At 40.1% G+C, this 23498-nt stretch overlaps 2 protein-coding genes across 2 annotated transcripts; both read left to right on the top strand.

Annotated features, from left to right (window-relative positions):
• Positions 1 to 1138: 1138 nt before the first annotated feature.
• On the top strand, positions 1139 to 10803 carry lrrc15 (leucine rich repeat containing 15). Its single transcript, XM_030050482.1, has 2 exons — positions 1139 to 1419; positions 8325 to 10803. The coding sequence occupies exon 2, from the start codon at positions 8332 to 8334 to the stop codon at positions 10036 to 10038; it is 1707 nt and encodes a 568-aa protein (XP_029906342.1). The 5' UTR covers positions 1139 to 1419; positions 8325 to 8331; the 3' UTR covers positions 10039 to 10803.
• Positions 10804 to 11954: 1151 nt separating this feature from the next.
• LOC115357923 (putative uncharacterized protein DDB_G0284213) lies at positions 11955 to 13879 on the top strand. Its single transcript, XM_030049684.1, has 2 exons — positions 11955 to 12477; positions 13215 to 13879. The coding sequence occupies exons 1-2, from the start codon at positions 11955 to 11957 to the stop codon at positions 13802 to 13804; spliced, it is 1113 nt and encodes a 370-aa protein (XP_029905544.1). The 3' UTR covers positions 13805 to 13879.
• The last annotated feature ends 9619 nt before the right edge of the window (positions 13880 to 23498 follow it).

Genomic DNA, 23498 nt, shown 5'->3' with positions numbered 1-23498 from the left:
CACAGGAATGTTAATAGGAGCGGACACTGACTGCATAACCCTACTTTCACTGATTTATTGAAAAACAAAGTATTCCCACCTTCAGCTCCAAGGCTACATTTCATTACATTCACATGACTGGGTTGGTAAAGTATATGCAGAGGCTGTGGCCCCACAACAAAGAACATGTCTGTGCTTAATTACATACATGTCTGTGAGGTGTGACTTTGGTATGCATGATCCAGTCATTCATATAAAACAACACATATGCTTACACACACACACACACACACACACACACACATGCATGCACACTTTTGGTAACAGTGGTGAACGCCTTGTTTCAGCAATGTTGTTCTTAACGTTGCAATTCACTAATTTCCTCCTCATATATGCCTAGATGTTTCACCATTGTTTAAGGACATTCAAGGACAGAAAATTCTTTATTTCCTGCCACACAGGCAAGTCTGAAAAGAATTTTGCTTGTTTGGCCCTTCTTTGGACCTGCCTGGAATCTGTAATCCCCTAACAGCAGATCTGTGAACACGTCCAAGGCTGCCAAATATCCAAATCATCAGCTTATAAACATAACCAAGACCTCATACCAAAGATGTGTGCGGCTCATACTCACGCAAGCAAGTACAAGCAGGCGTACACAGATACACAATAACCGTCAACACAAAATAAACACACCTCATGAGTTGTTACATTTTCTGAACACATGGTATTGTTTTTACTTTCATTCCCAACCTCTAATTCTAAGTGTAACCCTTACCCAAATCTTAACCACAGTCTAAATTTATCCCTCACTGTCCTAACCTCAAACCACAACAATATCTTCTCCTCCACAGCACAAGAACATGCAGCTTTCATTCCTTTCTATTATTGTGATAGCATATGGATCCCATAAGATTGCTCAAATTGCACATTCATTTGCATGCATTCAAACACACACGCACACACACACACACACACACACACACACACACACACACACACACACACAGAACATAAATTCTCTGTGAAAACAAACTCAGCTCAGGCACAGAGTAGCATGAGAGGGCGGGACTTCTCTCTCACACGATCCCCCCACCACATTTAGTAAAAATGTGTGTGTGTGTGTGTGTGTGTGTGTGTGTGTGTGAGGGACAGGGGGGGCCAGTGGGAGAGCCGCAACACTGAACAGTTTCTCCGGAGTCTCAGCGAGGGATGTACAGATTTCCTGAGCTCAGGGGAAAAACAGATAGATGAGGAAAAAAGAGTGATGACGAAGAGCAGGAAAATGTGAGGATGTGCGAGTTCAGAGAGAGCTAGAATCTCTCATCAGAGCACTGGTGAAGCTGAAGAGAAGGGGGGTTAGTTCACAGGAGGATAAAAGATAACCAGCACTCCACACCAACTCATTGTCTCAGTCCACTCACTGATCAGCCACTACAAGAGGTAAGTTCTCCACACAGCATGTTGGCCTGGTTAGCACAATGATGACTCTTTATCATTAGTTTGTTGTTTTGTCATAAATGACTCTGCAAGCAGATTTCAGTTTGGAATAGTAATGTCTAATAAATAAATACATAAATACATAACAGAGGAAAATACATAGTAAAAATAATGATTTAAAAAGGCAGCATCAATAATGTCAGGTGATATATCATACTGTGGACTTCTATAGTGAGAGGACACACTATATTATATTCATTTAAGAGTTTGAATCCTAACTTTACCATCACATAGGCCGAATGAAGTGCAGTGTGTTGTGGCCAGTGGGGAAATGCAGTTGATACTTGGCCAGCTAACGTCACCAATGTCTTACATAAAGTGTTTTTCAAAAGCTTTAAACAAATGTCATTAACTGTTATTCCATTTCCAGGGGCACTCAGTTTCTGCACTCATGGCAATACTGTTCCCCACTTTGCTAGTTCAGTATTTTCATAACAGACAAAGTGCTGATCATTCAGTTATGGAAATGGAGAGGGAAAGAAATCACCGCAATTAATGGTAAACTGGAAATGCTTTAGTCATTACACTGTAATGTAGACCATTCCAAGTTGTCCCAGGCCTGAGCAGACAGTGGTTTTGCTTCAACTGGGACATTTTATACCAAAGAGGAAATGTGGTTTAACAGTCAGTTTTCTTTTAAATTGGAATATTATGGAATTCGTACTGGTGAGTCGTCTGGTCAGGCACAGAGGCAGCACAGTTCTCAGATGAGCATGCGTCTGGGTTTGCAAAAAAGCAGTGATGCTGTAGTGTGTCATTTGTTTGAAAGCCACTCAGAGGTGCTGAAACTCCAAATTCCTGTCGGTGCTTATCTGAGTGTTTTCCACTGAAACACACACCGAGTCACTGTGCTCGGAGAGTGTTGAGTTACTACTTCCTCAGTAAATATCCACTGAAGCCATTGAGACCATTAGTGTTCAAGTAAGGAAGACATTCATCGCTGACATAATCTGTGACTTTGTGACCCTGCCCATTTAAGTCTCACTTCACTTCTTTGCATCAGTTTTCACTTCCCTTTTGCAGGGAGCGCCTTACAGACCCACACCCCTCACAAAATGCAGTAATAAGAACAAAATGTATTGAAAATGGGAACAATTGTGAAACACCAGGTTCTACTTGATGATTTGTTGTCTTTGATGTGAAAAACAAGAAAACTAAGCAAGAAAGAGAAGCTGATTCCTCTGTGGCTGAGCTCAGTGAGGGACATGCTGGCCTCTTTAGAAAGCTACTTCCTTGGAAAGACTGTGTCTGCACCTTAATACACCCCAGGCACTGAGAAAACAACTTGAGCCTGCCAAGCCAGCTTTAAATGGCCTACCAGGATTTGGATGGAGAATGCACCAAGCAGATCATTATGTTGGCCCAGCTTTGTATAAGGAGCCTGCTGTGCCATAACAAACAGTGAGCACAGGGCCGACCTCAGCCTCAAACATGTGCAGGCAATCTGTCTTGATGCGATGTAGCCATTCTGCAGAAATCAATATGTATACGAACATATATGTTTCTAACGGCAAAGGCTGGAAGGCATGGTGATACATCATGCAATTTTGCAGGGAGGGCAGATTTTCATAGCCACAGATAACATAGCAAGAGACAGTCATACATTTCATTTTGGATTAAAACTAGGATTGCTAAGATTGCAACTGTAAGGCGCTGTTACCAATTAGAGTTGCCCTGTGTATCACTGCCTACTACAGTGGTTATGATCAAAAGTCTTCAGAGACAGCAGAAAATTCCCCTTTTAGCTCTTCTCTCTGGGAGCAGAAAAACCAAACTCTTTCTTTCCTATCCTGGAAACAAAAGACCACTGTGCATCACATGAGAAAACAATCAAAAAACAGCAAATGCACAATATTACACCCCAGAGAGAGAGAGAGAGAGAGAGAGAGAGAGAGAGAGAGAGACTTTTAGGCTTATTACACTGAGGTGATGGGATAGTATTATGTCTGCTTAAAAAATGGATACTTTTTGTTTGTAATTGGAGTTCAAAATTGACACATTGCTTTGTTGCTCTTTTAAAGCATGCCTTCAGTCTCATTATATTTCTGTTTTTTTTGTCCTAAAACATGTCCTTAGCTTCACATGTTTGTAAAGTTTGTGTTTGATGCGATTTATTCTGCATTTTCAAACAGATTTCAACCACATTAAAGAATCACTACTACTACTGCTACTCCTACTACTCCTCTTCCTCCTACCACCACTACTACTACTAGTAATAATAATAATAATTTGTATGATGTGTTTCAAGACACTCAAAAACGCCTCAAAATCTAAAATAAGCAAACAGAATCTAACCCTTAAAGGGGGAATGAAATAAACGTAAGTCAGGATGGCCGACGATTCTGATGGGATGTGTTTTGAGGGACTTTTTTTAAGGTGGTGAGTGAGTAAGGGGGTCTCTAATGGTTCTGCTTGGTCCTGGTGAGGAGCAGTTTGAATTTAATTCATTGACAGAAATTGAAGCAGTGAGGGTTTTGGAGGATAGGAGTAATGCATACTCTGACCAGGTAAGCAAATAGGCAGCAGAATTTTGGAAGTATTAAAGTTTACTGAGGACTTTGGAAGTTGTGTTAACCCTTAGATGCATACGTGGGGTCAAAAATGACCCCGGAGGTGTTTTTTTTTGCAATATCTTAGTCATTTTAAATTTTTATCATTTAATCTTCCATGTATTCCTCAAATAGGTTGTCTTTGACATGAGGCCATTTGGATTTGTATCTAATTGTTATATTTTTTAAGTAATTGCATTTTTTATATCAATACCCCACTCTTCCATACGTGGGGTCAAAAATGACCCCAAGCATTTTCTATGGAATTTCAAGGGTTAACCCTAGGAACCTTTGATTTTTATCAACTGTGAATGTCAGGTATACATTTACTGTTGATCCACACATCTAATGCCAGTAGTCTCACCACCCTGAAGGTTATTTTTACACAGCAACATACATGTAAGTATTATCATCATTTTTATACCTCAGAATATATATATGATTACTGGAAAGTATCCCACGCCTGCCAACCTACATCACTGAAGCTATGGGAAGGTGTAGAATGACAAAAGCTGCAATCCAGCCACAGGAGAGAAACAGACAGGGCCAGCAGAAGAGAAAGAGGTGTAAGATATGTCCAAGAAACAAAGATTGCAAAGCCAGCAATAGTGTTGGAAATGCAGTGACCCTGTGTCCAGCGCTCACAGCCACAAACAAGGAGTTTGTAACAGCTGCTCACAGTGAGAAGAGAGAAGACACACGTGTGTACATATGTGTGGACATGCATAGACAGACAGACAGATGGACAGACAAACAATGAATGTTGACGTTTTGATAGCTGCATTGATAACAATATTTTGATCAAATGAAAGAAGGTGATAAATCAGGGCCACTCAACTTAAGATGGCTCAGGGGCCACTCAGCAAAATTCAGCTGTTTCCAAGGGCTGCAAGCTAAACATGTCTGTCCTATTTTGGACATTTAAACAATAATTTTGCCAAATGAATGAAACATACAGAAAACAGCTACATTTCCATCCAAGGCCAAATCTCACTGAATAAAAGATTGTCATGCAATGATTAATGATGAAATGATCAGGTTACAACAAAATGAGGCTTTATTTCCAAAAAGATTAGATAGAATCATAACATTTTTATTATATGATAGTGGCGGGCCGCATAAAAATGACATACGGGCTGCATGTGGCCCCTGGGCCATGGGTTGAGTAGCCCTGTGATTAATGAACATGTAAAACATGAAATTATTCTTGTGTTGACCAAAATATAATAAGAATCATTATTTTAAAACCAAAATGAAGAAATGTTGCATTAAACACATTGTTTCTAATAGGGATAATTTTTGGATGTTTACTTTTTTGACCTATTTAAAATATGTTTTTTGATAAAATGTTTATTAAAAGTGATAAATGGACATGTCAAACATGAAATATTTCTTTTGTTGACTAAAATACAATAAAAATCATCATCTTTAACCAAAATGAAAGACATTTCTGAAGTTTACAGCGTAAAACCCATTCATTTCAATTGGGGTCATTTTTGACCCCACTCATGGAAGAGTGTAGGGTTTGGTGAGCCATGCATCTAAGGGTTAATAATTGAGTCTGGACATGATGAGGGCATTGATGAGCTTTTTGGTGTCAGAAAAGGAGAGGGGTGCACGAAGACAGGCAATTTTTTAAAGACAGAAGAAGACAGATTTGGCTTTGTGATTGACATGTTGTTCAAAGGAGAGGGTGGAGTCAAAAATTATATCAAGGTTGTGGATACAAGGGGAGAAGGAGATAGAGGAACTATTGAGATTCACTCAGAAATTCTGTGAGGACTTGAGTAGAGATTTAGGGATGGTGAGGATGGTGATGGTGTCTGATTTATTTCTGCGTAGGGTTAGGGTGAGAGAGTTAGCTTGCATCCATGACTTTATTTCTATGAGGCAGTTGGTGAGCCTCAGACAAGTAGAGAGAGGTTGGTCAAAGAGGTAGGACTGAAACCATGAGAGAGCACAACCAGTGATGTTGAGGGAGGTTTCAAGGCAGGTGCGGAGGATGGAGTGGTTGATGGTGTCACTTTTCCTAAAGATGTCAAGATTTTCAAGACATGCCCCCCTCACAGCCCCTAGAGGTCTAAGTTTTCAAGATCAAGGAAGAAACATGTAGCTATCCAACATCAACAAATCACACTGCCTGAGATTGTTAGAGGGACATTTATTGATAATCTCCTTGTACCTATATTAAACATTTACACTTTTTTGGTTTTAATACCAATAGAGGTTGGAACTGTCCATGAAATACAGTATTCTCTCACATCAATAATCCAACTGTCAAAGATCATGGAAGCTAATGATTTCAAATATAAAATATCAACAAACCCTGGAATGTTTTTAAAAATGTGTTCATGTGCATATTGACTAGAGATAGACCAATATGTTTTTTTCAGAGCCGATACCGATACCGATTATTAGGAGTCAAGTAGGCCAATAACTGATATTTAGAGCAGATATTCATTTGCAGTAAAAGTGAAAATACTGGCGCCAAAGTTTTGAATAATATAAACTACAACACTTAACTTTGTTTAAATGCCTTTAAGCATGTATTTATCACACAGTTTTTTCAAATTTGCAACATGTTAAAGTTTTTTTTGTTTTGTTTGTTTTGTTTTTATTATTATTATTATTATTATTATCTTAGACAATATAAATCTTTGTTTTAAAATTCTAACAAAAGGTGCAGGGAACTCCCAGGGTCAGCAGCATCTCTTATAAAGTTAACTGAAAATTTAAATAAATAAATAAATAGCTTCCTGAAGTTTTATAAAGTAAATAAAACAAAGTTAAATAAAATTTGCACAGAAATGTGAGTCTCAAATCAATTAATAGTCCCTACTGAGCAGCACCAGATTGTGGTACAAAAGAGTTGTTCAGCATGCTCTCCAGTGCAGCCATTTTAATTTTAGTCTTAGTCTTCTTGATGAAAATGCTTATTAGTCTTAGTCACAGTTTAGTCATTGCCGTCCTTAAAAGTTTTAGTCTACTCTTAGTCGACAAAAATTAAAAACATTTTTGTCTAGTCTTAGTCGACGAAAATCAATTAGTCATTAGTTTTAGTCATATATATATATATATATATACAAACACACATACACACACACACACACACACACACACGCACGTATGTCTTTAAAGTTTAAACTAATTAAATCTTGCCAATACAGGTAGACTTCCATCAATAGAGATGCAATGCAACCATGCAGTACTTAATGATATACTCAGGATTGTACATTACACACATGTAAAATTTATAACAGTGGAATCAATGGCCATTACACAAAGACAGCCAAGAAACAAAACATTCTTTCTTTTCGATTGTGGCTTTATTTCTGAGAACCAGACCTTGAGTGTACTGTGCCACTGTAATTTAGAAGATACATTTGACTATTATGATGTAAAACTGAACAGACATCAAAATATACACCCCCAGTCTATATTTACCTGTTTGTTTTAGGTTAGGTAAATTTGCTTTGCTTGTAATAAATTTGCTTTTAAGTGCAAGTCCATCACCATCACCCATGTGTTACCATGTTTGTGTGTGCGCAGGCTACCTGGTAGCCTCATTTATACTGTGTCGTAGGACGGATACACGCGGCGAACATGACCGTGATCTGTCTGGGCTTGCATATCAGCTGTGTTCGCCGACACCAGTCGCGGTCGCTACCGCGGTGTGAGTTCTGAAAACTGGTCTCTCTCCTCCTCCTGTGACTGTGGATCTGCTGCTGTGTTTAACTGTTGCGCCTGCACTCGCCGCGGCTGTTGCTCTGCATAGATCAACCTACCCTCGATTAATTCGCTCTGATTGGATTTCTTCCGAACGTACCCGTGCCGTGGCTCTGCGTGTAACCAATCAGATGGTACTGTGGGTGGGACAATGCTGGAGACAGAGTAGTGACTGCAGACAGAGAGGTGCGGCTGCATCAGAGCCAAAATAACCCAGTTTTAAATTGATCTTTTATCGGCCGTCGGATTAAAAAAAAAAGGCCGATGCCGAATATCGCCGCCGATAATCGGCCCGGTCGATAATCGGTCGATCCCTAATACTGACAAGCCAAAAGCCAGTTACAGTTGTATATCATCTTAAAAACAGAGGCTGTAACATAGTGGCTTGTACAACTGGCTCCCCATGTGAATCTGATACAAGACTTTTTCAAAATGTTGCAGCCTTACTGCAAGTCTCTGCTGTACCTCTGATAACTACATTTAACATATCTGTTTATTATCTTGTTCATATTACCATTATTATTGTTTATTATCTAATCAAAATAAATGACAATTTATTTTCCTCTGTTCTAGGGCAATAATGGACCTGTCAATCACACTTCATTTGCTCCTCCTCCTGTGCTCCCTGAGTGCTGTTCTTTGGGCATGTCCAGATGGATGTATGTGTCGAGAAAACAAAATCCTCTGCAATGGCCTCTCAGACTTCCCCACAGCAGTTCCCTCCTCAACTACCACCCTCTACATTTCCAATTGCAATATCTATTCACTTAAACCAGAGGACTTGACTGATTTTGCTAATGCCCTGGGCATCTTTGTGGTTAAAGACACTGTGCTGAGGGAGGTGCGCCCTGGCACATTTGATTCCACTCTTAACCTTGGCGCCTTAGGCTTCACTGGCACTGAGTTGCAAGATCTCCCCGAGGCCTTGTTCCAAAACCTTCCAAAGCTTGAGTCTCTGACTTTGAGCAGCAACCGGCTTCTCGTGCTCCGTCCTAATTGGTTATCCCCCTTGTCCGCTCTGAAGGTCCTTGACCTCAGTAAGAACCATTTCACTTCCATACCAGTGGAAACATTTCATCCTCTTACTGAACTGCAGTACCTCATGCTTGCTGGAAACAATATCAGTCAACTCTCTAGGGACACCTTCAAAGATCTTTCCAAACTGAAGACCCTGCGGCTTAACAAGAACTCACTCCGGGAGATCCCTCTTGGCACTTTGGATGATCTCGTAAACCTGGAAGAGCTGTCACTACACAACAATTTGATCACACACATACACCCTGACCTGTTCTCCAAGACTCAGAAACTCCAGAAGCTTTACCTCTCTCACAATAGGCTTGCATCACTTTCAAAAGGTGTCTTCTTAAACCTGCCTAACCTGTCCCAAATCTCCCTGTATGAAAACCAGCTGGAGAGTCTGTCTCCAGGGGTATTTGGGCCCATGCCCCTGGATCAGTTGTGGCTGTATGATAACAAGCTGAGCCGTGTGGAGGACGACACCTTCAGGAACCTGACTCAGCTGCGTCTATTGGTCCTCAGCCGCAATCAGATCAGCCATGTGTCCAAAGGGGCCTTCAGAGGGTTGGAGCAGCTGGGAGAGGTGTCCCTTCACACAAATCTCCTCACAACCTTGGAAGATGGCACTTTCCAAGGTCTGCCGAGTCTGGTCAACATTTCCCTGGAACACAACTTCATCAGTTCCCTCCCTTCAGGCTTCATCCAGGGTGTGAACCACTTAGGCCAAATAGACCTGCGAAACAATTCACTTCCCAACCTGCCTCAGGAAGTGCTGGATGCCCTCACTGTGGCAAAGGAGGTACTCCTGCAGCAGAACCCTTGGAGGTGTGACCAGGATATCCTACCACTAAGGGACTGGCTGATGCAGTACCCATCCAGGGCCAACCACAGCCTGGTGGTCTGTGACACCCCCTTCAATCTGAAAGGTGAGGTGATTTCCCTGCTGTCAGATGAGCATCTGATTCCTCCAATGTCTACTGATGAGCCTGCAGTGACGCCCACAGAGAAGAGGAGGAAACCCCATACACCTCCCCCCAGGAGGAGCACTTCTTCCCCTGCTGTCATTGTCACACCCACCACAGAGCAAGGGGGGGACACCAACAGTGGACAGGGGGAAGAAGGGTTGATTTCTAGGGACACTTCGATCATCATCATCGCAGTGGTGTGCACTGTCATCATCAGCAGCCTCATTGTGTGCTGTGTGTGCTGGAGGAGGAACAAGAGAGACAACCGTAATATAGGCCGCAGAAATAAGAACTCTGTGCTTTAGAGTGGACCACCCATCATCAGCAATCATATACTGTTTAAAGCCAAGGGAAACCATCCTCTGATTACTGTGGCTAACAATCATTAACACTGTGGTGTTCTTGGAAAACATGGGGCCTAGAGTGTTATGTTTTTAGAGCTGAAAAGTTGGGTTTGTTTTACTTATAAGTTCACTGCAGGAACCATTGCAGTTCCATTCAGAAACGCCAACTAGCTAACTAGATCACACAAATAAACAGAAGCCCCTTTGATTAGCTATTAGTTTTCCTCTGTAAGTTTGCTGTTACCTGAGACTTGAATACTACTATTTTTTTTTTTTTTTTTTTTTTTTTTTTTTTTTTACAAAGTCCAACAGAAAAATATCTTACTAACTGTAATAACTCTGGCCTGGACATTTTGTGAACAGCTTGGACATTTCAGTAAATCTAATATCAAATACATATAAACGTTTGTGCAATGAAAAAGACATGATTTTCAGTTGTTCAGCAATCTTTTTCGTTATTACTGACTGCAAGGTTTGATAATGTAAATTTTGATGATTTTTGTGCAAAAACACATGTAACACTAGTTTTGGTTTATTTTGGTTTGTTTTTTCTTTTGAAATTGCAATGTTTTTGTAACCATTTTAATTAGGTTCAATGACTTTCTCTACCAGCAAAATCATACATGTAAGGTTCAGGTATCAAAAATCATTCAAGAGTTTTAACACATACTTCAAAATACTGCTATATGTTGAATAAAAGCACCATTTTTAGTTGGAGAAAACCTACTTTGTATGGTGTATGTCATGTGTTAAACATGTTGATGACGTACATTTAGGGTTGCACTTCATGTGAGCCACACATTTACCTTATCTCATTCTTATCTCATCTTATCAACAGTGAAGACACTAATAAGCCACTAGATTCTATTTGAAAGACTGCCATCTAGTGGAGAACCCTTTGAATATTTCCTGGTAGATATTTGCTAAAATAGCAAATTCCACATGTTGTTTTGCCTGCAGATATAGAGACCTGGCACAAAAAGCAACTCACTTTTTTTTTTTTTATTATTTCTTTTCTTGTTTTTAACCTGATGGCAGTCAATGAACTTTTCCAACATGCTAAAACTTTTACCATATTGTGTTATGGCAGCTGACTGCCATGCATGATGAAGACAGTAAGGCTTCTCAAACAGATCTACTTGAATTACTGTTAAATTAATCCCACACACATTGACTGGGTGCATTTCCTTAATAGGTTTTGCATTATAGGGCTCACTGAATTACTGGTTAAAGCTTTAAAACTAGTAGTAAACTTTAAAATGGTATATTTGAAAATGCAGTGATATATAAGAAAATATTTTTTTAAAAAAAACTGGTAGATAAGTTTATCAAGTTAAATATTTCAAAACATTTTTTTTTATAATCTGGACACCCAGATCATATGAATGAGAAAGAGAAAAAGAAATATGACACTTCTGTAATTTTGTCATGTGGCCATACCTAAGAGCAGTGCAGTAATTAGCTGCAATATTAAAGTCTTTCCTTCGCCGGTCTTATCTTCTGCTGCAGAAGCCTCTTAAACCACGCCTCACATGGGCCTGCTGGCCAACAAAGTTGATGCAGATAACTCATGAGACTGTGGCTGTTTGTGTTTAGCCACTGCTGCAATAACCATCGGTTTGACACGAAGGAACAAAATAATCAGGTAGGGAAATGTGATTGTTACTGCAAAACCAGATAGATTAATGATGTCAGGACAAAGTTTTTATAATCTTACTCATACATAACAGTTCATAATTTATCATAATTCATTATTTATCTCTATCAGTGTGAAAAAAGCTGTGTTTACTTGCTCTCTAAACTAAAGTGCATAGGGTACAAAGTTTATTCTACTCAATACATCACTACCTTTTTTTCCTTTTTTGTAGAGAATAATCATGTTCAGGAGAAGGGTTATCTTCCTTTTTCTGTCTTTGCTGTTTGAATATTCATTGCCACAACATGAAAAGGAGAGTGACCACCCCAACCGGGAAGTTTTTGATAAGAAGACGTCAGAAATCCCACAAATCCTGAAACCACTTGCCACAGAGTTCTTCTTTTTGGATAGTAATATCACCACAATCCCCAAAGGAGCCTTTGCTGAAAACCCCCAACTGGAGAGGGTGGAGTTCTCGAACACTCCCACAGAATCTATTGAGGCTGGAGCTTTTGAGGGTTTGGTGGACTTGAGGCACATTGAGATCTCAGGCACTCTGCTAACGTCAATCCCAGTGGGGGTCTTTAAAAACCTTACCAACCTGGAGAAGCTTATAGTAAAGCTAAACAAACTCCATAATCTGGAGAAAGGCTTGTTTGATGGCCTTGAAAAAGTGAGGGAGCTCCAGTTACACATCAATGAGATAGAGTCTATTGAAGAAGGGACTTTTGATGATCTTCAAAGCCTTACCATGCTCCATTTAGGTAAAAACCGTCTCTCTTCTGTATCTCCTAACCTGTTCTCAAAGCTGAGCAAACTGCAAATACTGAGGCTCTATGAGAATCAGCTGACCTACATTCCTGAGAATATTTTTCAGAATTTGACCAACTTGAAGGAAATTGGCCTGAATGGAAACAAAATAACAGAATTGTTACCAAATCTATTTCCTCATAGAGAGAAACTGCAAAAGCTGTTTTTGGACAGTAATCTTCTGACTGGTTTACCCCCAGAGTTTTTTGTTGGTTTCCCTCAGCTTAAAACACTTACCCTACAGAAAAACCAACTGACTGGTCTACCCACAGTGCTATTTGGAGAAATGCCTAAACTGACTGAGCTAAGCCTCAGTCAAAACAACCTTAGCTCCCTTCCAGAGAGAATATTTAGTCCACTGAAGACACTTAAGAAGCTAGACCTGTCAAAAAATCACTTTACCACTTTTTTAGCTGAACATTTTGAGGGTCTAGAGAAGCTGACAGAGCTAAATCTCTTGAACAACAAGATAACGTCATTGGATGCAGACACATTTGAAAAGTTACCATCACTGATCACGATAAGACTAGCTCACAACAATCTCCAGACACTTCCTCAAGATATTTTTGAGCCCTTATCGAAACTCAGCAAAGTCTATCTCAGTGACAACCCCTGGCATTGTGACTGTAAACTGACTCACCTGTACCTCTGGATGAAGGCCAACTCTGCCAAAATCAAGTCGCAGCCTCCTGAGGTCTGTCAGTATCCGGAGGACTTAAAGGGGAAAAAAATTCTTTCTCTGACAGAGGATCAGCTTGTATGTGCTACTACCACACCCTCACCTACCACTACAGTGCCGACCACCACCACCAGAACTACCACTACTACACTTCCCACAACCACCACAACCACGACACTTCCAACCACACAACCAACAACCACTGCTCTTGTCACCACCACAACAGTACCTTCTACAACACCGACTACAACTTTGCCAACCACAACACCAACAACCACTTTGCCAACCACAACACCAACAACCACTTTGCCAACCACAACACCAACTACTCTGCCAACCACGACACCAACCACAACTCTGCCAACCACGACACCTACTACAACTCTGTCAACCACGACACCTACTACAACTCTGCCAACCACAACACCTACTACAACTCTGCCAACCACGACACCTACTACAACTCTGCCAACAACATCACCTACTACAACTCTGCCAACCACAACACCTACTACAACTCTGCCAACCACAACTCTGCCAACCACGACACCTACTACAACTCTGCCAACCACAACTCTGCCAACCACAACACCAACCACTAGTTTGCCAACTACAACACCAGCTACCACCCCAGCTACAACAACCATTACTCCTGAACCACCCACAACAATGTCAACCACCACCACTTTGCCTACAACTACAACCATCACCACCACCCTGGTCACAATTACAACAATGACAACGACAACAGCTAGACCCACAACCACCACCCTCAGAACGACACTTCCAACAACCACCAAAACAACAGCCCCTCCACCACCAACTACCCCTGTGATCTTCACCTGTCCCATGGAGCCAGCCTCTCAGCAGCCATCAGCCTCCCTCGCTTACTGGGGCAGAGGCAAAGTTCAGCAGTGCAAGGCCCATATGATGACCTACACCACACTGCTGGTGGTGCAAATCATCTGCACACTGGTGCTGGCTAAGTCCACCTTGTCTCTATATCGCCTGCTACAGCACAGGGAGAGGGTGCACAAAGGAATCAACCTCACCCGCTTCTCCTACAGGAAGGAGGTCATCCTCAGCCCTGTGCGAGAGCGAGAGACTGTAACAACACAGGGAGCTAATTAGAGAGATCACTTTTCCACTGGAAGTGATATTTTATTTCCTAGGATGGCGAAGGCACGACCTAATTGACTTCCATCCATTCTCTACAGCCTTTCTCTAGTATTAGCCATAACCAGTTTACATCTAATCCTAACAGTGACTGTGAATTAAACCTAACCTTAACCTTAACCAATAAGTTGAAATGACCACTCAAAAAAAGGGGAAAAAATTACTTCACCATCCTTGGAGAAAAAAAATGTTCACAGGAACGTCTTTCCTAACAGTAGCAAGTGCCCCATCACCAGGCATGAAACCTATCAAAGCATTTTAGAACAAGATGCCAACCCTCCTGCTTGCTCAGATAAATGCCTAACATGTAAAATGCAGACTAGAAAGAATCCATGTATATCTAGAGGATATGGAATTGTAGTTTTGTGAATGTTAAGCAGGTATCATTGCTTATTCTGCAAACAATTTCATTGGAATTGTAGTTTTGTGAATGTTAAGCAGGTATCATTGCTTATTCTGCAAACAATTTCATTGGATGGATTTTGTTTGCTCCAATATATATGTTTTCCTCCTAATTTAGTTGACATACAATCATGTTGTTGACCATTTGCGTGAGCAGGTTGAAGATTTCAGAAATCTTCAGTTCTAATGTTTTTTTTGTTTGTTTGTTTTTTTTTTTTTTGTGGAAAAATAGTTGTGGGAAAATCCTTATCTGGTTCATTGTTGTTTTTCATAACTAAATGGGGATTCAGACACTCACACTTCATGCATCTGGCTCTGTGTATCCATTCAGTAAATATGGAGAGCTCAGTTAACTTTAATTTATGCAATTGTGATGTGTCAAAGATGCAGTATGTCTGCAGGGTGATGTGGGATACTTTGTCAGAAAGAATTATTCTTCAGGCGCAGGATCAAATATTTAAGGAGCCTGAATGAAATTTCAAGGCATCCATTCTTTCCCTCAAGCACTGAAGCTTTATCCATATTTTAGTAGCTTTCTTAGTGATTTTGTGCTAATCCTATGACGTCAAAATCAACTTACTAAAAATACAGCTGATTGCATTTTTTTTATGAGGTGAAAAATATCTTCACAGCAAGACAAATCAATCCCACAGGTTACAGAGGCATGAAAAAGGTATGGTGGAGAACACTGAGCAGGAATCTGCAGCTGGGATTTGTGTCTGGCAGGACTGGCTGCCTGTTAGCCAGTGGTTAAATACATTAATTAGACCCTTTATGAGAAGGTAGAGGAGCAGAACAGGAGGCCAGACTCATTAACAGTGTCTATGTGTGTACGTTAAAGTGAAAAACTAAGAGGGAGTCAGCGTAAAAAAAAAATTTGTCGCTAAAATTTGCCTGTTGCATGCAAATTTTGTATTTTCATGATGTTATACATATACACATACACATCTTGAAGCATAAGGACTATTAACAAGGGAGATTTTTGATGAAGGCTTTTGTCAAAATTCTTAAGCCTCCAAGGTGAGCATCACTACAAATATGGTATTACTGAGGTAAAGTTTGCCTTGTTCTTTCAAACTATTAAGAAGTACTATTCCCAAAAACCTAAAGTTCTTGCCAGAGCATTCAATAATAACAGGTAAAAGGCAGTGCTGTCACGTTTCCACCTTCACAGCTTGTCAGTCTCTCAACATACTTGCTTGAAGAAGTAAATCTAAGCACCAATTGATTAATAATGACTGTTAGCTTGTATGCATGAAGTAAAATAAATTTGTGATTAAAATGTGAATCAAACTTTTGTTTGCAAGCTCAAAAGTTTTGCTTGCTGTTGAGCTGAATCACGCGGGTGGGGCCTACAAAGATGCAAGACCCCTTTATAGTATTATAGTATTAGCGCTACCTGCTGGATAGGAACGGATACAGCACTATTACATTATAACTGTGGATGTTGCCAAGCTGTCACTCTGAAATATCCTCCATCATCCTCTCTTACTTATTCGTACTTCAGTACTACATAGTACTATTTATGTCCCTTGAAGTGGAGAGCAATACATTCCCAACCCTTGATTGAGAGACAGCAAGTTCCTGTTATCTTCCTATTATCGTCTTTGTGACCCCCACCCACACACAACACTGACACACATGCACCTTTCAGTGAGTGGCAGCTGTACATGATTTGTAGATTAGGATAATTAGCAGACATAATGTAATGATTCACTTAAGTACATATACACTGGTTTTATACTTTATATTAGAATAAACATTACTTAATTCATGACATTTCCAGTGGCTACCAAAGGATATGTGACATAAACTGTGATAAATTAAACTGTCAGTTCACAATATTAATAGGTGCATAATCACTCATCAGCATATGACTTAATTATGACTAAGAGGTTGTGAGTAGCAAGCGAATACTAATTAGTGGTTCATCAATAACTGATTAAGCACATAATTAAGCATTGTGAATCACAATGTAAAGTGTTGCCAGAGAGGTCTCAGTCTAATGTCAAGCTATATTGTATCTGCATGGAATATTAAAGAGACATACATGCAAGGACACATCTCTTCCACTAGAGGGCGCTTATGTATAAGAGAAAACAACATTTGACAAACCCACACAACCACCGAAACAGAGAAGGGACCCTCTTGAAAGCAAGTAACAGAAAGAAGAGAATCCAGTTCAAAGTTTAAAAAAAAAAAAAAAAAAAAAAAAAGGGAATTCTGTGAAGGACAAAAATGTTTTGAATTTGTGTCAGGCTGATGAAGAAGCTGCACAAGGGCAACACAGTTCTGCTTTATCAGATGACTTTGAAAATAAAGTGTGGGCCTATATTGTGACAGAGACCATTTTATCATAAGTGGATATACTGTAAAGAGAAAACAATAAGCAAACAGCTATTTAAGCAAAAGAACATGAGAGGCTGTGTCACAGTAAATATTATCATGGCTGTGATTTGGTCACAGGTGATTTTTAATACTTAATCATAATTAAGCATTAAAAAATACATATTCTCTGTAATGTCAGCACATTGTTTGACATTTCACAATGCATTTACAAACCTTCCTAACTCTAACACCTTTTCTTTGCAGTGACTTACATGTAGAACCACACATATTGTCCAGACATATTGTGTATACACACCTAAGATTAAACATGCATTTGACTTTACAAAGAAAGCTGTTTTTTGTGCTTTTTATTTTAACATTTTTTACCCCAGGGAAAAAAAAAAATAAATAAGAAAATTGTGTATTTGTTTGCTACATGCATTATATTTCCCTTCCTCCCTTCCTTCCTTCCTTCCTTCCTTTCTCTTTCTTTCTTTCTTTCTACATTTGTAACAAAAATTCTGATGATACAAATTTGTAGAAACTCTTGTTCGCTTTCCTATGCACCAAAACATTCCCAGGCAGCTACTTTTAGGGTTGGGTTATGTGGGGTAAGGGGGGCACTTTGCTGTTTAATGTCAGCTAGCAGCCTGTCTGACAAGGCAGTCAAATATCAGTTAGTTAGCCCTGTTGGGGACCACAGACTGTGTGAGTGTTAGCACTGGGGAATGTCCATTGGTCCTAAGGCCCATTATTCCAAAACCCCAATAGTCTGAAAAATGTCACATTGGATCGAACGACCCATTAATCCAACAGCCCATCATTCTGAAAACAAATGCCCATTATTCAAAAACCCCAACTGTCTGAAAATTGTCCACTCTATAAATTTGGTTAAGTTTAGGCAGAGGTTTCCTCGTGTTAAGGTTAGGGTGAACAGGTGGACGCATTACTCGGCTGGGATGCAAAACTTGGCAAAACACCGGCAGTCACTGAACTCCGACAACTCCGGAGTGTGTATTTTCAGAGCAATGGGCCTTCAGGACAATGGGGTGTTTGTTTTGGGCATAATTGGCCGTGGGATTGAAGGACTTTCAGTTCAGGTGGGACATTTTTCAGGCTATTGGGTTTTTGGAAATAATGGATCATCAGGATTGACACCGCTAACACCAGCCAAGCTTTAATGTTACCTAGCCGCTGGACTGAAGGTAGCCATGTTAGATATAGACAGATGGAAACTTCCCTTAGTAAAACACCAGGCAATAAGGACATTATTGTGTAATCTGCTGCAGGTAAACTAGTTGATAAAATGAAGGTAATATTTAGTTAGCTATACCTTACCTTGACATGCTCTAGGTTTGATGGCAAATTCATACAAACACGGACTTCATGTATGGCAGAGGGTGCTCTGGTGGTTGGAGGTCTTCAGAAGAAACAGAGGTATTTTCTTTAACTGTTGCCTAGATACTTAGAGATACATGGAGAATGTACTGGAGCACAGTACCGAAGTAAATTCATTTTGTTACTGTCCACCACTGCCAGTATACTACGTAAGTTGTCTGCAAGAAGACAAGAAAACCCAGGGTTGTGTTGCTAAATAATTAATCCCAGCTCTGGATAGTGTGATGCATGGTTAGCTTTTGTTAAGTCCTCTCTTGTGGTGTTGCATCATCAAGCTATTCTTGTCGCCACATGAAGTAAAAAAAACTGATTTCTTTATTATTTATCCAGATTTGACTGACTGGTGTATTTTGGTCCACTCTAGACTTCTCTTGCTCCTTGTGCTGTCACTGTGATTAGAGATAAAGCAGTTGCAGTCTTGGGACTTTGTCTGATTGCATATAAAAGAGCACTTCAGGGCCCAAAAAGGAAACACATATTTGAAGCCATCCACTCAAACACCGCCCCTTTGCTTCTGCAGCATTATACTTTGGAAGCTGTAGCTCTTGTGTTTGTGAAACAATTTTTAGACTGTGTTGGTAGACAGGAGTGCATAATGTAATGCAGCTTTAGCAATCACTGAAGGCACTCTAATAACTAATTGGTGGCTGCCTTGAGTGGGGCAGTAACAACTCCATACAGTGTATCACCACAGTATTTTTGTAGCTTTACTTTTTACTGATATGAAATCACCATTACTAAACAGACTCAGGCAATGCCTAGTTCACCTATTCTATGCTGAATCTGTTCAGGTTTCTTTAAATGACTGGTATGGCAATAGTTCAGGCTTAACAGCCTACCCAAAATACACTGAAACCCACGGACTAGGGAGTTTGCACTGGCTTCCAACTGTGGTAATGCTTTGGACAGACAACAAAAAGAGTTACCTTGTTAGATCCCAGTGATGCCAGTGATCCCTGAACTGGTTTTAAGTTATATTTCTCCGGTCGAACTGGGAGGCGGCAGAGGCAAAAGATACCATGTCACCACTGAGGGTCAGCTTTTTGCTCCATCCTCCTAATTTTCCACATGCTCACCCTTGGACATGTCATCACAAGCAGCTGCACAGAGAAGCAGCTGCACAGTTTTCTGCCTCCCCATCACATCTCAACATCTGCCTGGTGATGTGGGTGCAGCTGAAAACTTCTTCCAACATCAAAAATTCAAAAGACTGCTGCAGTAAACTCTTCACTGGATCCCTGGAATAGGTTCTAGTATGCTCTGAACAATGCAGGTAGCATCCAGATGGAAGTGCATGAATTGAACACCAACACATTGTAGTCATCCTGGCTTGACTGTACTGAGTGCTCTGTAGCTGCCCCCTGCTTGTGAACTGTCCGACCACCTGAGGGAAATTCATCTTCTCTGCACTTTTAAAACTAGGACGAAAACATCTCCTTACAGGGAGGCATTTTCTGTGAATTAGTAAATAACTTTTCATTACTGCTTTCATATATCTTTTTTCTGTAGCACTGGGAGATTTGCTTTTAATCAAATTTGTTACAAACAAAACATATAATATACAATACAAGTACAATACATACTACATTAATAGCCAGAATTATTTTTTTCTAAGGCATCATAGCAGGCAAAGCAACACGGTATACCACCAGCAACTAACAGCAAAAAGTAGGTTATGCTACAAAGTGACCATGCCGCAAGGCTACATGGTAACAGTGACTAGTTAGAGCTGTTTGCTGATTATGGAGTTTTATGCCCTGCCAGGAAGGACATCAGAGTTCAAATGTTTTCCAAGGTGACACTGTCACGCCTGCATTTCATGTGCCTATACTTTACACATTTAGCTGCCTCTCTTTCCAGACCAACATACAACAAGTAAGCAGGTTCAGAATCGTGCTCAAGGACACTTAGACAGGTCATGGGGATGTTGCATGATGTGATCCTTCAGTCACAGGATCTTTGGTCTCTCTACTATGTCAGACATATTCTATCACAACAGCTTTGGAAGTGATTGTCTATACCCACAATAAAGTTTACAATAATCTTCAAGTTTATAATAAGCCATATTGGTATCAATACAAAGGAACCTACAAACCTAAAGGCATTACAACATATGTTTGGTGCCCACACATGTAAACATCTGTAAACTGATACAGGAATAAAGAAAAGCAGAATTCACCCTTCTCTTCCTTCAGTTTTGAGCACAACATTCTGTGGGCAAGCCATGAGAAAACATGCACGCATTAATCCACTTGAATTCAAGAGTGTAAATTCAGCTCACATCTGCGTCTTGCTCTGCAGAGTGTTGATGTTTTACAATTTCTACAATTTGAGACAAGCCAAAGTAACCTTTGCCATAAAAAAAAAAAGACAAATGTGTCATATTCCTCAAAGCCTTCACTTTCAGGGAGTGATAACCCTGTGAGTCCCACTAATGAGCCTGAAATGGAGCTCGGGAGGTAATTGTGTGTGAAAAGGGTGAAGTGCTGAATAACATTAGAGGCCATAAAACCAGGAGGAACCCGTTACTGGAAAAACTAAGACATTTCAACTAGAAAATAGTTTGCTGTAAACTAGCAAATTTTCAGCTGGGTTAGTACAGCTGGTTACCTGGGGTCAATGGCCTACAGAAAGCTATTATCTTGATGTGGGACATAGCCTATGATGGAGATGGTTGACTTGTTTTTTTAAGGGAAACTAGACACTCTACCTCCCACAGTGCTCAATTAAGCTGAAGAGACAGGAGAGAAGGCTCAGGAGGGGTTCTGTCATAGGCCAGCAGGGTGCATGGGGTGAAAGAGTAGGGATCTTAAAGGACAAATCCACCCTGCAACATTTTAACATTGGTACAAATCTATAATTGGAGATGTACCTTGTATTTCCAGGCTCTATTTTTCTTAATCTTCCGGAAAGCTGGTCCAACATGGTTGATTTGATGTCACATCTAGATATTTTTAGTACAAGTACAAAGGAATGTGATAAAACCATGATCAGCTATCTAAAACATCAATTGTAAATGGTTTTGGTTTTTGACCTTTGCAATCAAACGGCAAGGGCTTCTTTCTGGACTCGATTTTGTATCAGCATTCAACAATCACACAGAGTTCATTAACTAGTTGGCAAGTTGCAGTATTTTGATACATCCATGCACTCACCTTCACACATCTGACTGTTGTCCAAACCATATGGAGAAATGCCACCTGAGGCAGATGAGGCAAAGTGGCTTCACCAAAAAAGTAAGCAACCCTTCATCACCTGTTTACCCTGCTATTTCATGTCAGAATAGCTGCTGTGAAAAAGGTCTAACTCAAGCAGACAGGTTAGTGAACAGAATAACCCTCAACAGAGTCAACTAACCGCTAACATTTTCAGCCGAAAAACTTGCAAAATGCTCAAACCATCCATAAGAAAATACAATATGTTCAAATATCTGAAGATATTTTGCTGGCTGCATAAGGCTACTACACAGATTTTCCCTCTCAGAATGGAACTTCTTTTGCCAGCAGAACTGACAGGTGGAGTGATACGTACACAGGCTCCAGTGTGCACAGTGACACGCTTTGGTTAGCAAAATAGTTCCGATTTAGTTTTGTCTGCTGGGGGTGATTGGCATTGGGACATGTTGTTGTTTTGTTGTGGATGTTTTTGACTTTTTATAGAAAGGGTTTTTTATTATTATTTAATTGATTAGCCATTAACTGACCCTACTGACTGCTATTCATTCAACTACCTGCTTGTTTGGACAATTAGCTACAACTCCAACCACACAGATTGTCTCTGGAGTTAATGCTCATGCAACAACATCACTAACTTTTGTCAATAAATCTCTTTAACCATCACCTTCATCCATCTCTGGGTATATAGACTCTGACAGAAAATTTACCACATTTCCAATTTAACAGAAAGTAAAAGGTTTTATGACCACATATATTTTAGAGTATGCATAGCTCTAACAAAGTCTGTGCTGCATTTATTATTTACTTGTACTATTATCTTTGTGTTTAGCCGCCATTAACTCCGCTGTCTTCCAGCTGGCTGTGACACAGTGACTGACAGATGGCACAGTCCAGACGTCACCTCTTGGCCCAGCAGACTCAGTCCTACGGCTGCCCTCCAGCCTCCAGAAACCTCCTCCATGGTGCATCTGCTACTTGCTGCTGTGAACACCAGCACATACACGCAGGCACACCACACACACACACACACACACACACACAATGGATTGGGTAGGTATTTAGCAAATGCATTCACTTAGAGTTTCTAGTTACTTGTCACCATTGTAGTCAGTATTTCAAGAACCGTCTGCATCACTTGCTTCACTTAACTTTTCCCAGAAATAATTCTCTAATTATCACCAGTTTCTGTGACCAGAATATATTATATTTTTGTATGACATTATATTTGTACTGTGAATTCATAAGACCAGTTCACATATTCCATGACTTCATTGCTAACCATGCTGATTTTTCTGGGAGTCACATCTGCCATTTTTTTTACATGCCACTATCCCAGTATTCTTTTGTGTTCTCATATATAGTAATTTATTAGTTCTCCAATATAGTATTTTGATCAACTTACATATCATTGTCAACATTTTAATACAAAAAAAATGTGCAGTTTGTAGTTTCAAAGTAGAGTTATGCAGTAAAATATGCAAGTTTCAGTCTAACAAAGGACAATTTCACCATTTACACAGAAACCTTCAAAGAGAAAGGGATTCTGTAAAGATTTCTGTGGGGAGCAAGGGTGGCAGGTAAACATAAGAATGTGCTGGCAGTGCATCAGACGCTGCCGAGCATTGTGGCCATGCTAGGAAGGTATGTATTGTGTTTTCATTGTTACACATAAGTCACCCAAATGCAGATTCTGTTGCTTTGGAGCGCTGGACTTTCAGTGTTGGCATGCATTTTTCCCTGGTTTTTCCTCATCTTTTTAAGCGTGTGAGGATATGGTCTTCATAAGTGTAGAAAAACAAGAACACTCCCACACGTA

This window comes from Myripristis murdjan, chromosome 4 (genome assembly GCF_902150065.1).
Source record: "Myripristis murdjan chromosome 4, fMyrMur1.1, whole genome shotgun sequence".
Lineage (NCBI taxonomy): Eukaryota > Metazoa > Chordata > Actinopteri > Holocentriformes > Holocentridae > Myripristis > Myripristis murdjan.
Note: the sequence above shows the minus strand (reverse complement) of the source record. Positions and strands in the feature narration are given on the sequence as shown.

Coding starts and splice junctions, on each gene's coding strand:
- lrrc15 (XM_030050482.1), top strand. CDS start 8,332: ATGGACCTGTCAATCACACTTCATTTGCTCCTCCTCCTGTGCTCCCTG.
- LOC115357923 (XM_030049684.1), top strand. CDS start 11,955: ATGTTCAGGAGAAGGGTTATCTTCCTTTTTCTGTCTTTGCTGTTTGAA. Junction 12,478..13,214: donor CCTTACCATGCTCCATTTAG/GTAAAAACCGTC, acceptor TCGCAGCCTCCT/GAGGTCTGTCAGTATCCGGA.